A 20,627-nucleotide genomic window follows, 5' to 3' on the forward strand; every position below is an offset into this window, starting at 1 on the left:
TAATGGAAACAATCCTCACCAAAGGAAAAAAAGAAGCAGCGCCACAGACTGTTGAGCTGTTAGTGAAATATGTTTTTGTGCACATGACTGGAATCATAATTTATCTATTGAAACACGGCCACATGCATCATTTATTAACACGCAACTGAATATGTTGTGGTCTGGTTTTCCTGCTTTGTGCGCTGCGGACGTCCCTCCTTCATTTGACAATTATCCCCACACACCTGTGACCCGTCTCTCCGCGACCCGTCTCTCCGCGACCCGTCTCTCCGCGACCCAGCTTCACTCCCACATCCAGGTCTCAGGCAGAACTGGGCAGAAATATTGGCAGAATCAAACTTTTAGCATTTTAACCCTTTCAAAAACAAAAAACATTTTAGGCTCTTAATGATTCTTGTTGGTTACACAGCAGGCTCCACTTTTGCTTTTCAAAGACATACGGTTGAAAAATTGCACATCTGTTTGCAAAATTGTTTTTCTACAAACATACTAATTAAATATGAACTACAAATACAAGCATTTTTTTTTCACAGGCACAAACCTCAACTTCTCATGCGTATCATTTCAAATAGTTACAGAGCAGTAATTTCATTTTTGCGCTACTTTGGTTTAGGCTAGCAAATAGAACTCCAGTATTCCAATTGAAGCTGATTTTAAACAGGGCCTTTTGTGCAAAACGAACATTTTTACATGTTTATACTTCTGTTTTGTCTCTATTGCTTATAAAAGCAGCCCAAGCGTTTTAAAGTAAGTTAATGTTCTTTGTCGTCTGGAAAGGAGCAGAAAAACCTCCAGAATGTAACGTCACAAATCAGCAGGCTGTTACCTCGCAACCCCTGCAACGCCCAGCCGTCACCTTGCAATCCAAGCTGAGTTCCAGCACGTCCGCTATATGCACTGTACAATGGCTGCTGGAAAAGACGAGCGTTTTGTTGTTGACTTCTTGTTTACAAACTATTTGCTGCATTATTTTTAGTTGAGCAGGAGGCTCCACTTCTGCTTGTCAAAGACATATGGTTGTATAATTGCACATCTGTTTGCAGCCATTTTTACCTGTGAGTGGATAGGTTGAATTGGGGGGCGTGGCCAGCAGCAGCTTATTTGGATTTAAAGTGACAAGACGCCCTATTCACAAATGTGATTTGCAGGACAAATCACATTTGCAGGACACAAATTAATGTGTCCTGCAAATCACATTAGTTCTCGCAGCTAGGTGCAGTCTTCATCGACGCACGAGCCGAGTGATCCACCGCTAAGAGTTGTCTGTTTGAGTTCTGGGTTTGGACAAGCTCAGAGAATGATTTTCTAATCATTCATAATTTCTAATTTCTGTGCCAATTAGCCGTTTCACTCATAAATATGGAGAAACGCTGAAAACAAAGAGGAGAAGCTGCTAGCAAGACGCCTCATCTGGATTCCTGTTTGTAATTACATGTGTCAATAATTCAGCGAGGTCGGCACATTCAGCTGCTCACTGACTTTTACTGTAGCAACACCACCATATTTGTCCAAAAAGCTTGTTGGAGAGCATTGAATTCTCAAATTTCAGGATGAATTTAGACTTTAATTTGGTCTTTAGCTGAAAACTTTCATCTGAATACCAGAATGTCTGCTTTATTGGTCCAACTATGTAAACACACCCAGGACATTTGGTTTGTTTCTGAAAACTCTGTTACATCACAATGCTCAGTAGAGCCAAGTCAAATCCATTTTGTTTATGAACATTTTATTTCCCATTTCACAAATCAAATTTGTCTCCAAGTGGGTTGATAATCTATGAAGAAAATAACTTCCCCTCTGTCCTAATGCCCTCATCGAAGATCAGAAATACTGGTGTTATTTAGTCAAAACAGAAACATGTTTGTGAAACGGAGGTTGAAGCATAAATCCAAAGGCCTGTTACTGAATTTCTGTGCAAGAACATTGTTTTTACAGTCTGTCTTAAAACTGCTGCGTTATTTTTGCCAACATAGTTAAATTAATTATTCTTATTTTCTGTTCATTTCTGCCATAGAAATTCAGCCAGAACGCACTGAAAAATGAAAACTGGTGTAAAAACGTAATTTGTTACAAATATGTAACATATATTTACTTGAATAATTATGTTTATCAAAGTAATGTATTAAGTTTATTATGTTACTATGCTAAACAAACATAATTAAAGTTTGACAAGCTTAAATTTAGTTTGCTCAGTTCTGCCTATTTTCAGTCTTTCTGTCTGAAAATTTAATTTCTGAATTGAAAATGAAATGCAAAATGGCCTCATCGGCTGCTGGAATCATTTCTGATCAACAGATTGATCTGAAAGGAAGTCTAAGTGTCTGTTTTGATTTTATTTGTTTTTTCTTTTGTCTCTTTTGACTGGAACAAAGTCAATCCCCAGTACCCCGACCTCTGCCATTTCCAGTTCTGGTTTCGAAGCGTTTCTCTGCTCTACATGCGGCTCCATCCCCTTCAGTTTGTCTCTGCTCCCCTTTTTTAATGCCTGGAGGATGTGCAGGGAGGAGGTGGCAGAATGTTAAATTTAAGAATAAAGCCATAAAATTAATGTGTGCTGGTCTTAAAATCAAGATGTGCCGTGATGACTAGCCTGAGGGAAGACTGTAATAATGTCTGGACTTCATCATGCAGGGAACAGAATGATTATATGGATCAGACTGTTGTGAAATTTTAAGGATTCCCTTCACAATACTTCATGGTTAATGTTAATTCATTCAATCTCTGGACTCATTTTATCCCATGTAGGCTTAAGGTGGTGATGGGGGAAGGGTTGCCTAAGCTGCATGACTTATTTTATCTAAAATATTGTATTTAACTGGGAAAAAAACACAGATGAAGAAACATGCCTGAATTTATTCACATCTAACTGAGAAGTCCTAATCACTGTTACCCCCGAGATGAGATTCTTTCTGCACATTTAGTCTCAATAATGTGACCATGCTAATTATCCCAGCTCTCCTTTTGGTCACTCACATTTCCATGGAGATCCAGGGGTTTAATTATGTAAAATCTTACAAAGAATGGCAAAAAAATATATATATTTTTGTCTTCAAATGACGTAGAAAGAAACATGAATGCGTCCAGAAGTTATTAGCTGCTTAGAGGCTAAGAAAGTTACATTTCAGCTGAATGTGTGCAGACGTCAGTGGCCAAGAGTTTCTGTTTGTGTTTGGGAGAAAAGCCAAAATATATTCACTTATAAAAAGATATTTTTTCATGTTATAAATGGGGGGGGAAATCACCAATTGGGAATAGACGTTATTTTAAAATCAATATTAAGAAATTATTAGCTAAATCAGCAGAATGTACCAGTTTCTTTATCCAATTATTCGATTAATCAATGGAATACTTGATTAATCATTGGAATAATCGATGGAATGTTCTATTAATTTGACTAATCGTCAGAATAATCGATGGAATGTTTGATTAACTTGACTAATCGTCAGAATAATCGATGGAATGTTTGATTAACTTGATTAATCGATGGAATGTTCGATTAACTCGATTAATCGATGGAATGTTCGATTAACTCGATTAATCGATGGAATGTTCGATTAACTCGATTAATCGATGGAATGTTCGATTAACTCGATTAATCATTAGCTGCAGCCCTACAAAATGTCAGAACTGAAACGTTATCAGGTTTAGTGAGTGAAGTGTTTAGTTGGAGATATTACTGTAAATGCATGCATAAGTATTAAAAAATAAAAACATACTATGAAGAATACATGAACAAACAATATTCTGTTTTGCTCGCTTTGCTTTCTTTTAAATCCGGCTAAGTTGGACAGTGTAAAAACCTAAAACTAAGTTCTATTTAATATTTTCAGAAAACACAATTTATTTATTGGTTTTATTTACAAAATGTTACACCTCATTGCTAATTCCCAAGCTTCGTCTCACTGATAAGGACCAACTTGCACATCTGATTTAGACGGACGGTATTTTGCTGTTTTCCCCTGAGGTGACAGAAGCGCTTCCTATACATCTTCAAAGCTGACTATTTATGCCAAAAAGCGAAGTTATCTTCCCGTTCTGGTCGCATCGCGCGGCGGACTCGGTTTCCAGCTGCTCTTAGAAGAAGAGCTTGATGTATAAGTTTTAATAAGAAGCAGCTGGCGTCAAGCAATGTTTGCATCCAATCTCCCCATCTTTAGGCTGCAGTAAGAGAAAGTAAGAGCTGCTGAAAATTTTATTTTACAGATGAATACACCTATTATATACCTCCCCCAACGCTGCTCATGCATGCATGTTTTTCACCCAAATACACACACATCCACACGCAAACTCCCAAATGTGCCGTTGTGAGCGCCGAGAACCCAGAGCAATTAAAAGCAGACAAACTCTTCACATGGGTGTGTGTTTTCTGTTTCTTTCCTTTTCTCCATCCCCCTCTTCGTACAGCCAGATTGTATTTCTTTGTGCGGTGACAGCGTGCATCCCCGCTGCGCCAGGCCTCTCTTATCAGTATGCCGCGCTCACTTCCTCTCCAAACATGGCCAAAGCTTTTGGGAGCCACCAAGCTCCACTGATAAGATAAGAGACAAAGCCTTCTCTCTTTAAGGAATGCATAAAACAGAAATATTCCTGAAGGAATCACTGGGACAGAATAAAAGATGAGGAGGAACAGCAACTCGTATGTTTGGGAAACGAAATAAGGGGGGGGAGGATAAGTAACATATGAACCGTGAAGTTGGTGGAGGATGAAATTCACTTTTATTGAAGGAACGAAAATACACATAAGACACGATTGCACATCTGCCACTTGTGATGTGTTAGGTAAAGATGATCTGTGGAGCATATTTAAATACTTTTCCATGGCAACAGACTCTATGATTAGGGGCAAACAGGCAAAACTGCTTGCAGCACTTGGGATTGAGATAATACAAATTAAGGGAACTCTGGACGGTTGCCAAGGCGACAAACAGGCGGTGGGGTTAAAGTCCAACCTAAACACACCTTAAAGCTATTTTAGTGATGGCGGTGGGGGGAGGGGAGGTGGGAATCTGACAGCAGAGCTCTACAAATAATCGTTAGACCTGCGGAGAAGTGTGATCAGAGTTCAGAATCCCTCCATATGTCTGTGTGTGTGTGTGTGTCTGTAGCCTCCCGCGTGTGTGTGTGTACCTTTCATTGTTCCGATGTTTCAGTTTCATGTCTCCGAGACGAGATGGCGAAACAATACAAACTGCTGCTTCAGTTTCACGCTTGTTATTTATTCTCGATCCTGTCGATTTCAATCTTGTTTTTAAAGCGACAAACGCTGTCACGATCAAGCCACATTTTGCGGCGTATTCGTTGTGAGAAACAAGAAAAGATAAACTGTGTTGTTGCAGAAAGGTTTTTCACATTTGAAATATCTCTCAAAAGGTAGAAGGCCTGTTTTTTTTTTTTTCAAAGTATCAAGAAATGGTCCTACATTATCTGGTTTCTAGCTACTGAAATTTAGCTCATTGGTTTATTTGTTCAAACAGTATTTTGACTTGTTCCAGCAAAATCGTATTTAATTAAAGTTGTAAAAGTCCTGGCTGATCAAACCATTACAACTGTTTCCCCCTCGTATTTTTAAAGGGGCGTATGTATTTTCCTAGTCCCATTTATAGCACAATCAGCTGACTTTTACCTTCAGTTGTTATAAAAATGTTGTATCAAATATGACTTGAAAGAAATTTTACGCCTGGAAATTGTCTCGGTCTCTTTAAAAACTCCCACTTTTTCTGAAACATCTCTCTTCTATTAACCCTTTGACAACATGTTTATTAGCGTTTCTCTAAAAAGTAGCTCATACAACGACATGTTTACCTGCACGGTTCCACCAGGTGTTTGCTAATTGCTGCTGGCTAGTCTGAAGGAGCTGAGTGGAACAAATGGACAGCTGGGTGGTTGCCATGGGGGATTAAAGAATTTATCAAACATGCATAAAATAATTATGGCAACAAATCAGGTTTGTTTCTGAAGAGGGAGTAACATCATACAACATGTTGTAAATCTTACATCATGCTGCCCCTTTAATAAACGCGAAAAAAAAATCAGATTTTTAGACCTGATGAAGTTTAACTTGGAGAAGCACCGTAAACAAATGATAAATATTGGTCAAAATACATTGACAAAACAAACTGATGTTAAAAAATATGACATTAACAAAACTGAAAGGAATTTAATTAATAACGAATGTAAATTACAGCCTTTCTGTTTGACCAGATGTGACTTTTAGAACGTCAGTCTCTACATATTTAGCCTTTCACTAGCAAAATCCAACATCTAGAAAATGTTGAACCGTTATTATTCATTGTGTTTCATCTGTACATTATACCTGAATCTCATTGAGATGCACGTTGTACAGGAATTGGAGCGCCTGGTGAGTCAGTTGTTACGACTTACAAAGCTGCATTCTTTACCAAAGTGACAGGAGGGTTATCTGCTGCTCACCTGCAACACTTCATTTCTTTTCATTTCCTTTGCACAACTCAAAAATACAGTTTTCTTTAACAAACAAGCACTGACACTTAAACTGCTAATGAAAGAGGCAGTATTCGAAATAGTCAAAAGGTTGTTCAGGTGCTCGTTTAACTTGCTTTGTGTCGTTTCTCCGTTCAGGGTTGGTTAAGATGACAAGGATCTGTTACAAAAAGCTTTTTGAGAACAGAAAATGGTTTTGTTTGATTTGTATTGCTCACATTGACTGAACATAATTTGTGTGTGTGCGTGGGTGTGTGTGTGTTGGGGTCGGCTGATAACCTGATGGGAGCGAAAAGTGTGAAATTATTAAAAAGTGAGAGCAAAAGTTGCATTAAACGGACTCTATTATGAAAATAATAATATTTTGCTCATTTTTATACTTCCATTTGGGTTTCTACTGCTTCCAAAAACAACCCAAGTGTTTTTTTTTGTTTTTTTGTTGGTTTTTTGAAAATGCTTTTTTGACAATAAGTTCAAAAATGTTTTTTGATATGTGGAGAATGAGCCGTTTCGAAAACCTTTGGAATGTAACATTACAAATCAGCAAGCCCAGCCCGTTGCCTAGCAACCCCAGAAAAGCCCAGCCCGTTACCTAGCAACGCAAGCAAAGCCCAACCTTTTGCATATCCTAGCCTGTACAGGGAAGACCACCTTTAAATAGACAAGAATGTTAAAACACGGTTTGAGGGCTTTTACAAAGAAAATCATCACCTGAAGTTTGTTTTATTTTTGTTTTTCTGCTTACAAGATAATAATATACATTTAGTCTCCATTTCTCCATTTACTTGACATTTTAGAGTTATCTTGTCCAGAGTCAAATGACCACAGCATCTGCACGTAGGAGGATCTGGAACAGACAGTCTGTAGTATTAAATTGTAAACCATTGCTGGAGTGAATATATATCCACTAATCTGACCCGGGGTGAGACTATAATCTCCATGGGAAGATCAATAGCAGTCTCACCTCCAGGCATGGAGGCAGGAAGCAGCCGGAAAGCTGGCCCTGCTGTGTCTGGATAACATTTCACACAGAGCTAAGCTCAGATAATCATCTGATAAACTCGAGTTTTATTCCTAATCCATGTGTGTAGCAACGGTTAGGGAAAAAATGGCACCAGAAAGCAAAACGCTGCACTTCAAAAATGTTGGTTCTTTAGGCTAAGTGTAAAGTTTGGTGGTTTGTAAACATTTTTCATCAAGTAATGCATAACTCTTAATGTATGAATGATGGACGTTATGCAGCTTTATGGAAATAAATCTCTATAATTTGTTGTTGTTACATCATTGAATAAGAATTTCAAGTAAATCTTTCTTGGATTAGGAGATGTTTATGGTGTGAAAAAACTCCTGAGTTAAGTGTGTTCCAGCTTTAAGTTAGAAACGGTGTTTATTTGTTAATTATATACAAATTGTAAAAAAGCTGATAATTTGAGCAGTTTCATATCTTCCTCGTTTATTTTTAATCGTTTGATCTGTAGCTAACCCAAGCTTAGTAATTTATTAATTCAGCTAATAATTATCCAACCGCTCTGTAGTACTTATTATGAATTACATTTTAATTTCCAATTGTTTATTAAATATACAGCTCTGGAAAAAATTAAGAGACCACTTAAAATAATCAGTTTCTCTGATTTTTACTTTTTATAGGTCTATATTTGAGTAAAATGAACATTGTTCTTTTTATTCTATGAACTACTGACGACATGTCTCTGAAGTTACAAGCAAAAATTTATTTATTAGCAGAAAATGAGAAATGGTCAAAAAAAAAAAAAAAAGATGCAGTGCTTTCAGACCTGAAATAATGCAAAGAAAACAAGTTCATGTTCTTTTAGAAATAATAATATTAATGTTTTAACTCAGGAAGAGTTCAGAAATCAATATTTGGTGGAAAAACCAGGAAGTTTTCAATGAGGCTCAGTGCAGTTTTTTATTTATTTATTTATTTATTTATTTATTTTTTACCAGAGCTGTATATAAAAAAACTAATTCAGCAAAGCCAACACTTTTTTTCCTGATTTATTGCCACACTGTCAATTTATAATCCCAATCCACATGCACTGTCTGAAACCGGTAACCAAATCTACATATAACATATAGTTCAAAAATAGGACTTGTTCCTCATTTCCTCCTCTTTATGTCTTTTGTAAAAAGTTTATTTATTTATTTATTTTTTTCAACATGTGAGCTTATAAGGAATGAAAGGAAACGGTGTGACGGCAGCCTAAAGGAACATGTTCACAAATAGATGTGCGTAGCACTACGTGTGTGACTGATTTAATGAGATACCAGCCATCAAAGTGTAAATGAACAGTTTATTAATGCAGCTTTCACCATGTTGTTGTGCACATTGCTGTAAAAAAAGTATTTTCACCTTACAGGTTTCTTTTGTTTTCACTTTTTTTGTCACATTGAAATGTTTGAAACCATCAAATACATTTTAATAACAAAATAACCTGAGTAAACACAAAACACAGACTTATGTGAAAATATAATTGCCCCACTTGTTAAATTACAGATAAACTGTTATCATCCTGCAGAATAAAGAAATCACTAAAACAAAACATGACTGACATAATAAAGTAGGCAGAAGCAACACATGATCCTCAGATCTAAAGAAATTAAACAAGGAACAAATTCACTGACATCTAGAAAGGCTTACAGGTCCATTTATAAGGCTTTGAAGCAAATGTTAGCTATTATACATGAATGGAGAAAATATGGCACAGTAGGTCAGGATTTCTGAAAAAGATTTTTATCGGCCAAACATGGTGGTGGTTGAGGAAACCTTGCTTTGCACACTTTGGGAGCTGCGTTTTCATTACAAATGTTCCCACTATGTTGAAAAAACACAATTTTGTAATTTCTGTGTTTCCGTTAAATAATAGACACGATTAAAATCCCACCTGAATACGTTTAGCACAATGCCATTACAAAAACATCCTCCGACCGCTTCCTGTTGTCTTCTTCGTCTTTTCTGCCAGTAGTAACATCCGGCGGTTGATCACGTGACTTGTGGGATGTGGAAAAAAGTTTCCATTGCAGTTTTGCAAATACCGTAATTTTGATTCAAGTGAAAAACTCATCGTAGCTCAAAAACGTCTAACCGGAAAAAAAGTGAATTTTCTCGAAGCGACATTTTTCCATTTTGAGATTTATTTTCATTTCTCCAATTTGCACAATTATATGGTCAATGGAAACGCTCGTGATCCAAAGCAAACCACCAAGTCCACCTCTGACTGGCTTTAAAAAATCTAACAAACATTTGGACAAGGCCTAGTCAAAGTCTGTACTTAAGGCCTATGGAAATGGCATTAAACAGTCCATTTGGTTGAATAAAACACTTATTACCAGTTATGACAATTACTTAACAGTATCTGTCAAACAATTTAAAAAGTTTTTATATGTAGATGCTTGATGAATTTACATATAAAATTCTTACAAGTTTGTTTGTAATTTATGAAAGTTACATGTTGCAGTTGCTGCTGAAAGCTGTAAGGGGAGAAATACTTTTTCACCTCATCGTAGATGCAGCAGCCATATTGGATTTTGAGGTCAGAGTTGATGAGAAATTTCCCAAAGTCAGATTTCCAACTTGAAGAAGAAATTTATCCCAATCTATTCACTTCTGACCTGGAATTTGGAAACCACAGCAAACACACCACTAAAAAGCTTTTCTTTTTTAATTATTATAGTTTTATATGGATGATTTTAGTGTGATGTCCCTGTGAGCTTAAATATGTTATCTAGTTATTTATTAGGATGTGAACCAAAGTGAAATTGAAGACATTATAATGTGTTTTTTTTGTTTTGTTTTTGTTTTTTATACTTTTCAGTTTTAGTGATTTATCTCAGAATATAATAACCTCTAAGAAAATGAGGAATCTTTAAATTCCTGACATTGCTATTAAACAACAAGTTCAGTGGAAACGGTAGCAAACAATTATGATAATACTGACAGTCATTCATTTTAATATCTAATGGCAACTTTTCAAGTTGAGGTTTGAAGGTGCTTTTTAAAGGGATTTGTGATCCTCATTATTTCCTACAAATAAAAGGAATCAGTTATTTTCAGGACAAAATAAACCGCAGACACAAGACAGCAGAAACCCACCGGTGTTCCAGACTGAATGATTAATTCAGATATTCTTTTGCTAAAACCACCGAAAGGCAGAAGTAAGGTGAGTTGACATTTCCAGTTAAAAATCCCAGAGCCAATTAAAAGCTGTGACTATTCTCCATCACTTTTGCTTTGCCTTTTTTTTCTCTCTCCTTTGGCCAAATTGGTTTGCAAAGAGAACAAAATCCAAATCCTAAATTAATCATACTCTGAGAAATTCAGATAACGGAAAATTAAATACATTTACCAACTAGCCACCAAACCCCAGACTACCAGACAAAACGGACACAGATATGGCACATCTACAGTCTTACTATGTGGACAGACGGCGGCTATCAGCCGGCACAACGCACAAGTGAAACATGTTGGTCCATTTCTACAAGCCTTAAAGCTACAGTACATAACTGTCATAAAAATATATTTTTTATATATTTTTTTAAACTCTCACTATGTTGTGACAGTGTGGTATGAGACAATCTGGAAAGAAAAAAATCAAGCTTCTCTGCCTTCTCCCAGTCCCAACTAGAAACAACCAATCAGAGCCAGGAGGTGGGTTTTAGCTCTGTCAATCACCCTCTGTGTGGCGCTACTAATCCTCCCTTCACCTAGTTGGTTAATACAGTTGACGGTGGATAAACATTTTCCTGTAACTGTAAGTTTTTTCTCAGCCATTAGCACATTTAGCAGCAACTACATGAGCTTGATTGACAGTGCTAAGAACCTCCTCCTGGCTCTGATTGGTTGTTTTTGGTTGAGGGTGGTGCATTTCTTCAAAAGGCAATACAATCTCAGGAAGGAGGTGGAGGAGGTCGGTCTGTTCACAGATATTACGTTGTCACAGCACGATGACAGTTTGAATAAATATTTAAAAAGTATATTTTTTTTCAGAAACGTTGGTATGAGATGGATAATCTGAAAAAAAAAAAATCAAGTTTCTCTGCCTTCTCCCAGTGCTAACTAAAAACAACCAATCAGGGTCAGGAGGAGGGTCTTAGCGTTGTCAATCAACCCTCTGTGTGGCGCTGCTAATCCTCCTTTTATCTATCTAGTTAGCGTAGCCACAGATGACAGTGGATAAATGTTTTCCTGTAGCAGTAAGTTGTTTCTCAGCACACTTAGCAGCAAGTACACAAATTTGATTGACAGTGCTAAGCCCCTCCTCCTGGCTCTGATTGGCTGGTCTTTGTCAGAGGTGGTGCATCTCTTCAGAAATCAATATTAACTCAGGGATGAGGTGGAGGACATTAATATTTTCACAGATTATCTGTCTCGTAGCAAACTATCACAACATGGTGACAGTTTAAACAAATATTTATAAAACTTTTTTTTTTAATAGAAGTTCTATACTGCAGCTTTAAATGTATAAAGTGAGGATTATCTTTTAGTGATGGATCAGAACTACAGTGTGCACACACATTAAACATTCCAACACCAATTCTTTTAAAAATCGCCCTACTGGTATATAAAACTGAGTAGAAAAACATAACAAAGCAGGTTGGCTCTGCTTAAGAACTGACTGGGTGAAACATTTCATTTAGAATCGCACAGTTTCCTCTGGTTTAATTAACATTGACATCAAGGCGAGAGGACGCTCTTTACCAAACGCAGTTTATGTGAAACCACTCCTAATTTTGCAGAATAAACTCTTCCACTGACCCACAGATGAACCTCGCTCTCTTCAGCGCTAAAACAGTCGGCTCATCATCCTCTGAATTTAAAGGCTGGTGGGAGGAAAAACTTGCTCTCAGACAGAAATTGCACACTATTATCAAATTGCACCTCCAACACAGAAATTGCACTCATTACTGAAAGCCTGCACAACGTGGCAGCTTCCATTGTCCAAGAGCCAACCCCATCTTCCACTCTCCCAAATTCACTTGGCACTGAGCAGGCCGCTCCTGCTGGGCTGAAATGGCACTGAGTGATAAGAACATCTAACCTAAACTGGTTTTCCACTCAGAGGCCAGAGAAGGCCAGGCATTAAAAGAAATCTGCTTTTTAAAGGGAAGGCAGAGACTCGAATGGTGATTTGATAATCGACATGTTTGCGTGAGTTCACACTGGGCTTCAGTTTGGTTCAAGTTGAAGGGAAAAGTGACCTGATTATGCTGTAATGAACAGCTGCGCTATATTCAGGTTAGATAGTTTTGTAATATTCACTGTTATGAGGAATGTAGTTGTTCAACTATGTTAGTAAAAGTAGTTTAAATGAGAATTTTTCCTTGCTGAAACATTTTAGATTTTAATTTGTATCACTAAACATTCAATGGAAAATGTGGGTTTGATTTTAAACTGGACTGGGAATTAATCTGAATTAACTGGACTACAATGAACTGGATTGAGCCTTAATCTGACTAAATGAAACTCTAACCACCACTCTGATGTGTAGCGACAGTACTTGACAAAATGCAATGTCTCAATCGTTGACTGTCTTCTGTGACTTTGTATTTTTATGATGTAGAGCCCTTTGACCTGCCTTGTTGCTGAAAGGTGCCGTGTAACAGGGTTTTATTTAACTATATCATGTGAAGTTTGTTTATTCTTTGAATTTAATTTGCTTAGTCAATAAGTTGTTTCTTCAGACATTTATTGGTGCTTTAAGTTCTGCTGGTGGTTACCATGGCGACCAGTAACCGGCAGCTCCTCCCCCTTTCTCTGTTGCCGTCGGTAACTGTGGTTTGTATTGGAATCAGTTCTGTGTTTTCTGTACAAGTATTATATTTTAACGTATATTTTAAACAATTTAATAACATACAGAGTTTCATGAGTAATTTTGCTATGTTTTATGTTTTTAACTGTTATTACTAATGTTGTCCATTTTAGCTATGTTCAATTTCATAAATGTTAGCTGCTGCTAACTGCTCACTTGGAGCCATTGCTCTAGTTTAGGGTTATTATATTTTATTTAGTGTGTAAGGGCAGAAGATGCTAAACACCAACTTGATTTTCTCTCAGAATAAAAACGGTGAACCCGAATGTGTCTGTGGTGAACTGAACCTGAGACGAACATAAAAGGGTCACATTATATAAATAAAACTGATTGTCGCTGAAGATGACTGTTCAGTGACATCACTCTTCAGTGATTTCAGTTTTTAATTTGGCGAGCACACCAAAGTTAATTCCTGGGTCAAAAGTCAAAATCTGTTATAAAATCCTGGATGTTTAAGTTTTCATGACCTTCAAGTTTATAAAGCCGTTTTTGAATCAGTTTTCAGGATTCAATCTTTTATAGTCGACATAAAAACATTCACTCGTCACACTCGAATTTTCTGAACATTTCCTTATGAAAATCTGAATGTTATGTTCATGTAAATGTTTTGGAATCCATGTGGATGAAATATGAGTGATTATAGGGTTAACCTGGATAGAGAAAACTGGACTTGTTAACATCAGTTTTAGATATGCAAACTCATTGCGACTTAAATATTAAACACTGGCTTGCATTTGTAAGAAAATATCTAAATTAGACCATTCCTTCTGGGTTCCCAATGTTGTCAGTGACTTCACTCACAAGTGAGGAAAATGTTACATTTTGAAATATTATTTAACCTCTGCTATTCTCTCTAAAGGATTAAAGTAGTTGATAATAATTATAGTAAGACCCTAAAGATCTGATTGCTTAAGAAATGATAGGAAATTATAATTTACAGATGAAGCCATGTGAGAGCCACAGCTTCTGTCTTGTTTATAGCTCAACACTACGAACCTTAACTTGTGATACTTTGCATGGAAAACACTTGAATAATAATAAAAAAGCTAATCATAAAGTATCGGGGTGTGAGGTGAATCAGAATTTACGTCACCAAAGTTTGATCCGTCGTTTGGTTGAACTTTTAAATGAAGCCCAGTGTGAACCTGCTTGTTGTCAGGATTACCTGAAAATTCAGGTTTGTTTTTTCTTTTTTTAAATCAAACACTGGATGCAATTTAGGACCTAGCAGTGTGTTGAACAGTGTGTGTTCGGCGGTACTGATCCTGAGTCGGTGGCTGTGTGAGCAGATTTTACCGGCCTGATTATTCCAGAGAACTCTGCAGGTCACAGACCCGACAGTTCAAACGAACCAGAAGATAAAGTTGGACATTTTATCCCAGAATCGTTTGCAGAAGCTGGACACGATGAAACAAAGGAGCATTAGAAACGTATTGAGGAGGTCAGACTGACGGGAGGAGGATGACCCCGGTACCAGGGCTCGGTGTGGGTCGTCCGGTCCACGTCACGAGGCCAGAGCTCTGGCTTTGGCCGACGCTGCCTGCGCTCTCTGAACAGCTGCATGGCTGCTCTCTCTTCTCTTCAGCTGGTTGGTTTCAAACAGGCCCTCGTGGCTGACGCCTCGTCCGCCGTCCACGAAGGTCAGCAGGCCTGCAGGAGAGAAAACCAAACGGGTCACAAACCGGGTCTCAGTTGAGTCACATTTTCTCTCTATCTCACTCTGACCAGTAGAGTTTTACTCGATAAAGAACATGGCCGACGACGCAGGAACGTTGTTTACTACACGGCTGCATGCTCTGATTTACGGAAGACGACTAGGGCCGGTGGGGAAAAAATAATTATTTATTTTCAGAATTATTTTCTTTTTTCCTCAGAAGTCAAAATTTTGAGATTAAAGTTACAAATCTGAGAGAGCGGTCAGAATTTTGAGATCAAAATTAGAATTTTGAGGAAAACTCTGAGATTGGGGGGGGGAGAAAAGTCACAACTCTGACGTACAAATCTGAGAAAAAAGTAAAGAAATTTTTAGGAATGAAGTCAGAATTTGGAGAAAAAAAAAATCAAAATTAGTTTTCCACTCTCTTGTCATTCCTAATTCTCAAAAGGTCAAAGGGAAAATAAAATTAACAGCTTCATTATGTAAAATCAGTCTTTGACCGTTAATGAAACAATCCTACCCAGGAACTGTTTAGTCCAAGATAAAATAAATACCAATACAAAATAAGAAAAATCAGTAGCAGAAAACCCACAGCGCTCTGATGCTGAAAGGTGAGTTTAGATAAAATAAATCAAAACCACATTTTGGTAGAAAAATCAGTCTGTTTAGACTATTAGACGTTTCATGTCAAGTTTCCTGAAACTTGGTAAGTTATGAAAGTATATTAATTACTTAAATAAACACAGCAGTTCAGTGAAAACACAAACCCAAGAAGGGACAGGTTGGATTCTCTTATTCAATCACTTGGACTAAAGACGTAAAGTTGTATAATCTGACAGAAAAAGAACAGATTATTTGAATAAAGGAGCAATCAGATTTTTGTGGACAGAAAATAAACGTAACTCATTTGAACGTGGAAACATACTTTACTACTGTTCTTCTGTTTGCTGTTGTTTTAAATGTATTTCTTTTGTGTATAACTTTGCTTGTTCTTCGTTCAATAAACTCAAAACCAGGATTTGTATTTTTGAAGCTGCAGACAGACTCTGCTTTGCAAGGTGGCCATGCATTCCTTAACGCAACAGTTTTGGCTAAAAGCATTTCTCCTTTGTTTGCTTTGTTGTGATATTTCAGACTCTAACTAGAAATTCACAACAGGTAGAAGAAGTAAAGCTCCTGGTTTCAACCCGTTTGTCTGGTTCTCACCTGTCAGAAAATGGAGGGAATGCTAATGCGCCATCTCTATTTTTACAAGCACAGATATAAGTCTGTTGTCACAGTGACACGTTGATCCGCCTTCGCCAGCAGCAGCAGCAGCAGCAGCATTCAAATAAAAACGTGTTGATTACCTCCAGTGACTTTGAGCCCAGACATCCAGGAGTTTCAGACCAGATAATTAGCACATTTCAATCTTCAAAACACACAAAATAATGTCTGCTTGTTGATGTAAATTCACAATTAAAATAACAACTCTGTTTGTACATGGATTCAGGTTGTGCATTAAAAACAAATCGAGGTTGCTCAATTTTTTTTATTTTTTATTTTAAATTTTTTATCTATTTTTAAAATGTATAATGTTACCCGCAAACTGGAACAAAAGTATCAGAGAAGTTGTTCACATACTTGGCTTGTAACTAGTTACATTTATTTGAATAACTTTTTTAAGAAAAATATACTTTTAGGAGTATTTTTACTAGGTAGTATGTTTTACCTTTACCTCAGTAATTTTATTATAAAATATTTCTACTCTTTCTTGAGAAAACTTTCTGGATTTTCTACCCACTGAATGGAAAAACAAAAAATGTGTTTTATCCAAAGATCCACCAGACTCAGACACCCATCTGCAGTTTTGTTAAAGTTTCATAAGTTTTTTTATCAAAAGAAAATGATTTGGAAAATTATTTATTATACCTGGTTTTATTTTTTGTTATATGAATTATTGTCATTTTCGTCCTTAATACCAAAATGTTCACTTAACTTTATATTTTGCTCCATCTGGGGATTTAAATACTAAATAATTGATCATTCTTATTAAATTAATAAAATTTTGTTTTTGCTCTGGTAACTCACTGGTACTCAGTCGGGATGGGCATTTATCGAATCATCTATAGTGAAAAACTTTCTATGAAGATAAAAATTTATTTATATTACTCTCAATAAATTTCAAAACAAAAAACAAATCTGACAGTATTATCAAAAAGTTATTTTTACTATTTCCTCCACTGTCTATTCCATGAGACGTTTCTGTTTTATTTTATCTTGTTTACTTAGTTATTGCTCTTATTTACTAATTGCATTTTTTTCTGTCTCTTCATCAACTTATTCTATTAAATACTAAATAATTGATCATTCTTATTAAATTAATAAAATTTTGTTTTGTGCTCTGGTAACTCACTGGTACTCAGTCGGGATGGGCATTTATCAATCATCTATAGTGAAAACTTTCTATGAAGATTTAAAAATTTATTTATATTACTCTCAATAAATTTCAAAACTATGATTAAATCAATCAATCAATCAATCAAACTTTCAGCAGCAAGGCATTTCAAAGTGCTTTACATCAAATCAAACACAAAAATACAATGCAACATATAATCAACAATAAAAACACAATATCAAGTCAGATTCCGTCAATAAATTTGCAATTGATTACGTTTCGAATACAACTCTAAACAAGTTGAGATTTAAAGGAAGTCAGTGTTTCAGCTGTTTTACAGTTTTCTGGAAGTTTGTTCCAGATTTTTGGTGCATAGATGCTAAATGCAGTTTAATGGTATAAATCACATTTATTTAAGTAAGAAGTGTCCTGAAGAAGCCCGTTTTGGATGGGAATGTTTTTAAAATGCAGTATTTGCCATGGAGTCACAGATATACAGTCAATTAAAAAAAAAAAATAACACTATTTTTTTTTTAATCATAATTTTTATTATCACAAAGTGCCACCAAATGTTGTGATAAATTTCCAGCACCCAGAGGGTTCTGGGTAATTTGAGGTGATTACCGTGGCCGTCAACACATCCGCCTTTAAATTCGCCCTCAAACTTCATCCCGTCGAAGCGCGTGAAAACACCGGCTCCCTGGAACTTCCCCTGCACAAATTCACCTTCATACCTGAAGGAAAAGCACAGAGAGTCCAACGCAGCAATACTTCCCCTGCAACGTTACAAACCAAACACCAGGGGCGTCCAAACGTTTTCCAGACATGGGCCAAAATCACGTGACAAAAAGGAAAATTAAACTACAATCACGCAAATAAGTCACCTAGTTTTATTGTTGTTTGTAAGAAAGGGATGTTATTCATTGTAGAGCCAAACTTAAAAAAGAAAATAAGCTTTCAATTAGTTTTGGCCTCAATTGAACAAATTTATCTTCAGTCATAGAATAGAATGCACTTTATTGATCCCCAATTAGAAATTGCTTATTAGTTGACAAACTCCTCCATCTAAGGTGTTAAATATTAATAATACAAATATAGAGAAAGCTTTTAAAATATATATATACCTAAGCGTGATGCAAGTAATTCAATGTGACTGAATGTAAATAACAAGCATGCACATTCAAATATGTTAATTAAAAATAATCTACAAATTACTCAGACATAAGTACATATAATTATAAGATTATATGAACAGGATCTTTCAAAAACATTTTAATAAAGTCAATAAAAGCTGATTTGTGTGCAGCAAAGCCGACTTTTCAGTAAAAGTCTCTGAATCAAAGTGACTCTTAGCATAAAAGCTGAACATCTTTTTTTGTGCTTCATGTTTATTGATAATTTTACACAGATTAAAAATAACCACTTGTATCTTTCTTAATTCACAAAAAAAAAAAATTAAAAAAAAAATCAGTCCAAGAGCCATAAATGGCCCCCGAGCCGCACTTTGATCATCTCTGATATATTATAACACAATATATCGGCTGTTTTTGCTGAAATTCAGCAAAGCGGTACCAATTTTACTGGAAACTTTCTAAACTTTGGGAGCAATTTAAGTCCAGACTTGTCAGTTAAAAAGTGTTGATGCTGAAAAGTGAAGTTGAGGCTGGAAAACATGTTTTGGTGATTTCAAAGGCCTTGAAAAATAAATTAAATGTTTTGTCCAAGCCGGAGCATACAGCACTGAATAGGCTGTCCTCAACTTCTTTATGTTGTGTTGTGTCGCACTTAAACAAGGTTCAGCAAATGTAAGGGAACAGTTAACAAAAGCAGCTGAATAGATTGAAGATTTTTATATATTTTTGTCAAATAAAGCCAATTAATTTTAGAAATCTTGTCAGAAGAATGAACAGAGATTATGTGTCTACCTTGGAATGCTGGGCAGCTAATGTACCAGAAAAGGCCAATTTGAAAAAGATTGGAAAGGTCAGGCGATGAAAACACTTCACTGAGGATAAAAGCAGATCTTTTAAAACATCTGTTCTGCACAGTATTTTCCTCCTCTACACTTTCTTTCTGTCTGTTTAAATGTAGAAAGTGCTGATGAAATCTTTAAAAAAATTGTAGAAAGTGCACCAGTTCAGTTTACCTCAACAAGATGAATATTAAATGCATTTTATAAACACACTTATGATTGGAATGACAAATCTGGAGCATTAAGAACCAATAAAGTGAAGTCACATTTCACATGAGGGGGAATTCAGGCTTAGATTTCCTTACAATGCAGCTTTAATAAATACAGGCTTGCAGGATTTCCTTTGTGCATTATTGTTATTTTTTTGCAGAAATGATCTTTCATTCGACACTTAAAAACCACTCAAAGACATCTAGGCTTGTTCATACTTGTTTTTACTTTAGTGTTGACTTATGAACTTCAACACTTTGATCAAAGGTTGTTAAAGATATCCATAGTTAGGTCTGACAATATTTTATTTGAGAAGCATTTATTTTGTTTTTGGAAAAACAATAGAGTAAAAATAGTGTCGGCTGTTGGATTTTTAGACATTTAAATAAAAATATTGTCACTCTGATGTCACCGTGTTGTTTATGTTGCAATGCATCCTGGGAATGTGACGTACACGGGGCGCTTCGACGATGGCTCAGTCCAGACAGAACAATAATTCCTGATTTTGTCAACCCACAAGGAGAAAACATTTTCTCAGAATTATTAGAATAGTGTTTTACAAAAACTTTAAGATGCTTCATTATCACTTTAAACACTTTGTTTTGATTTTGTATTAGCTCCTGCTAATGGTGTTGGCTAAAGCTAGCATAGAAAGCACCAGCTTACAAGCACAATGTTTAGCTTCCATCAGCTATGTTGGCTACTGAACAGTGATGTGACAAATGGACTTAGCGGCTAATGTAGCTACTTCATAAAACGAGTAAATCTTAAAAAGCCGTGACCCCAAACTAAAACAGAGCGGAAAATGATCAGAAAGTCCAAAGAAACTGACGAAGGTTTCTGCTAAATTTATTTCTACTGATCAGATCCATGTTTACACTGCAAAAAATATATTTTAAATTAGAATAACCCTTTTTTGTCACAGACCTCAACCACCCATTGTTTGTATCCATTTTCTCTCACAAATACATTGGGAAAAAATAAAATAATCCACTTTAATGGATGATATAAGCACTTCTAAGTGTTGTGTATGATATAACGTTTCCAAATATTTTTTTTCTCCGTGCTGAATTAAGACAATGCAAAATAATAAGATATTGGTTATATACTTCTGTTCTTTCTTCG

General features: G+C 36.1%; 1 protein-coding gene across 2 annotated transcripts in view; it reads right to left on the reverse strand.

Moving 5' to 3' along the window:
• Positions 1-238: 238 nt before the first annotated feature.
• The window catches only part of LOC122829876 (MORN repeat-containing protein 4-like), a 32,353-nt gene continuing 11,964 nt past the window's right edge, over positions 239-20,627 (reverse strand). Inside the window, exons 4-6 of one of the 2 annotated variants that reach the window (XR_006370447.1) lie at positions 17,945-18,054; positions 14,739-14,936; positions 239-311 (exon numbers count right to left, since the gene is read on the reverse strand). Coding sequence is in view for 1 of the 2 variants with exons in the window: in XM_044114772.1 (XP_043970707.1) it covers positions 14,791-14,936; positions 17,945-18,054 (256 nt within the window). In the remaining variant the exon portion in view is untranslated. Of the gene's footprint in view, positions 312-14,645; positions 14,937-17,944; positions 18,055-20,627 lie in introns of those variants that run through there. The other variant, XM_044114772.1, reaches the window with a different exon arrangement.

This window comes from Gambusia affinis, linkage group LG04 (genome assembly GCF_019740435.1).
Source record: "Gambusia affinis linkage group LG04, SWU_Gaff_1.0, whole genome shotgun sequence".
Classification (NCBI taxonomy): Eukaryota; Metazoa; Chordata; class Actinopteri; order Cyprinodontiformes; family Poeciliidae; genus Gambusia; species Gambusia affinis.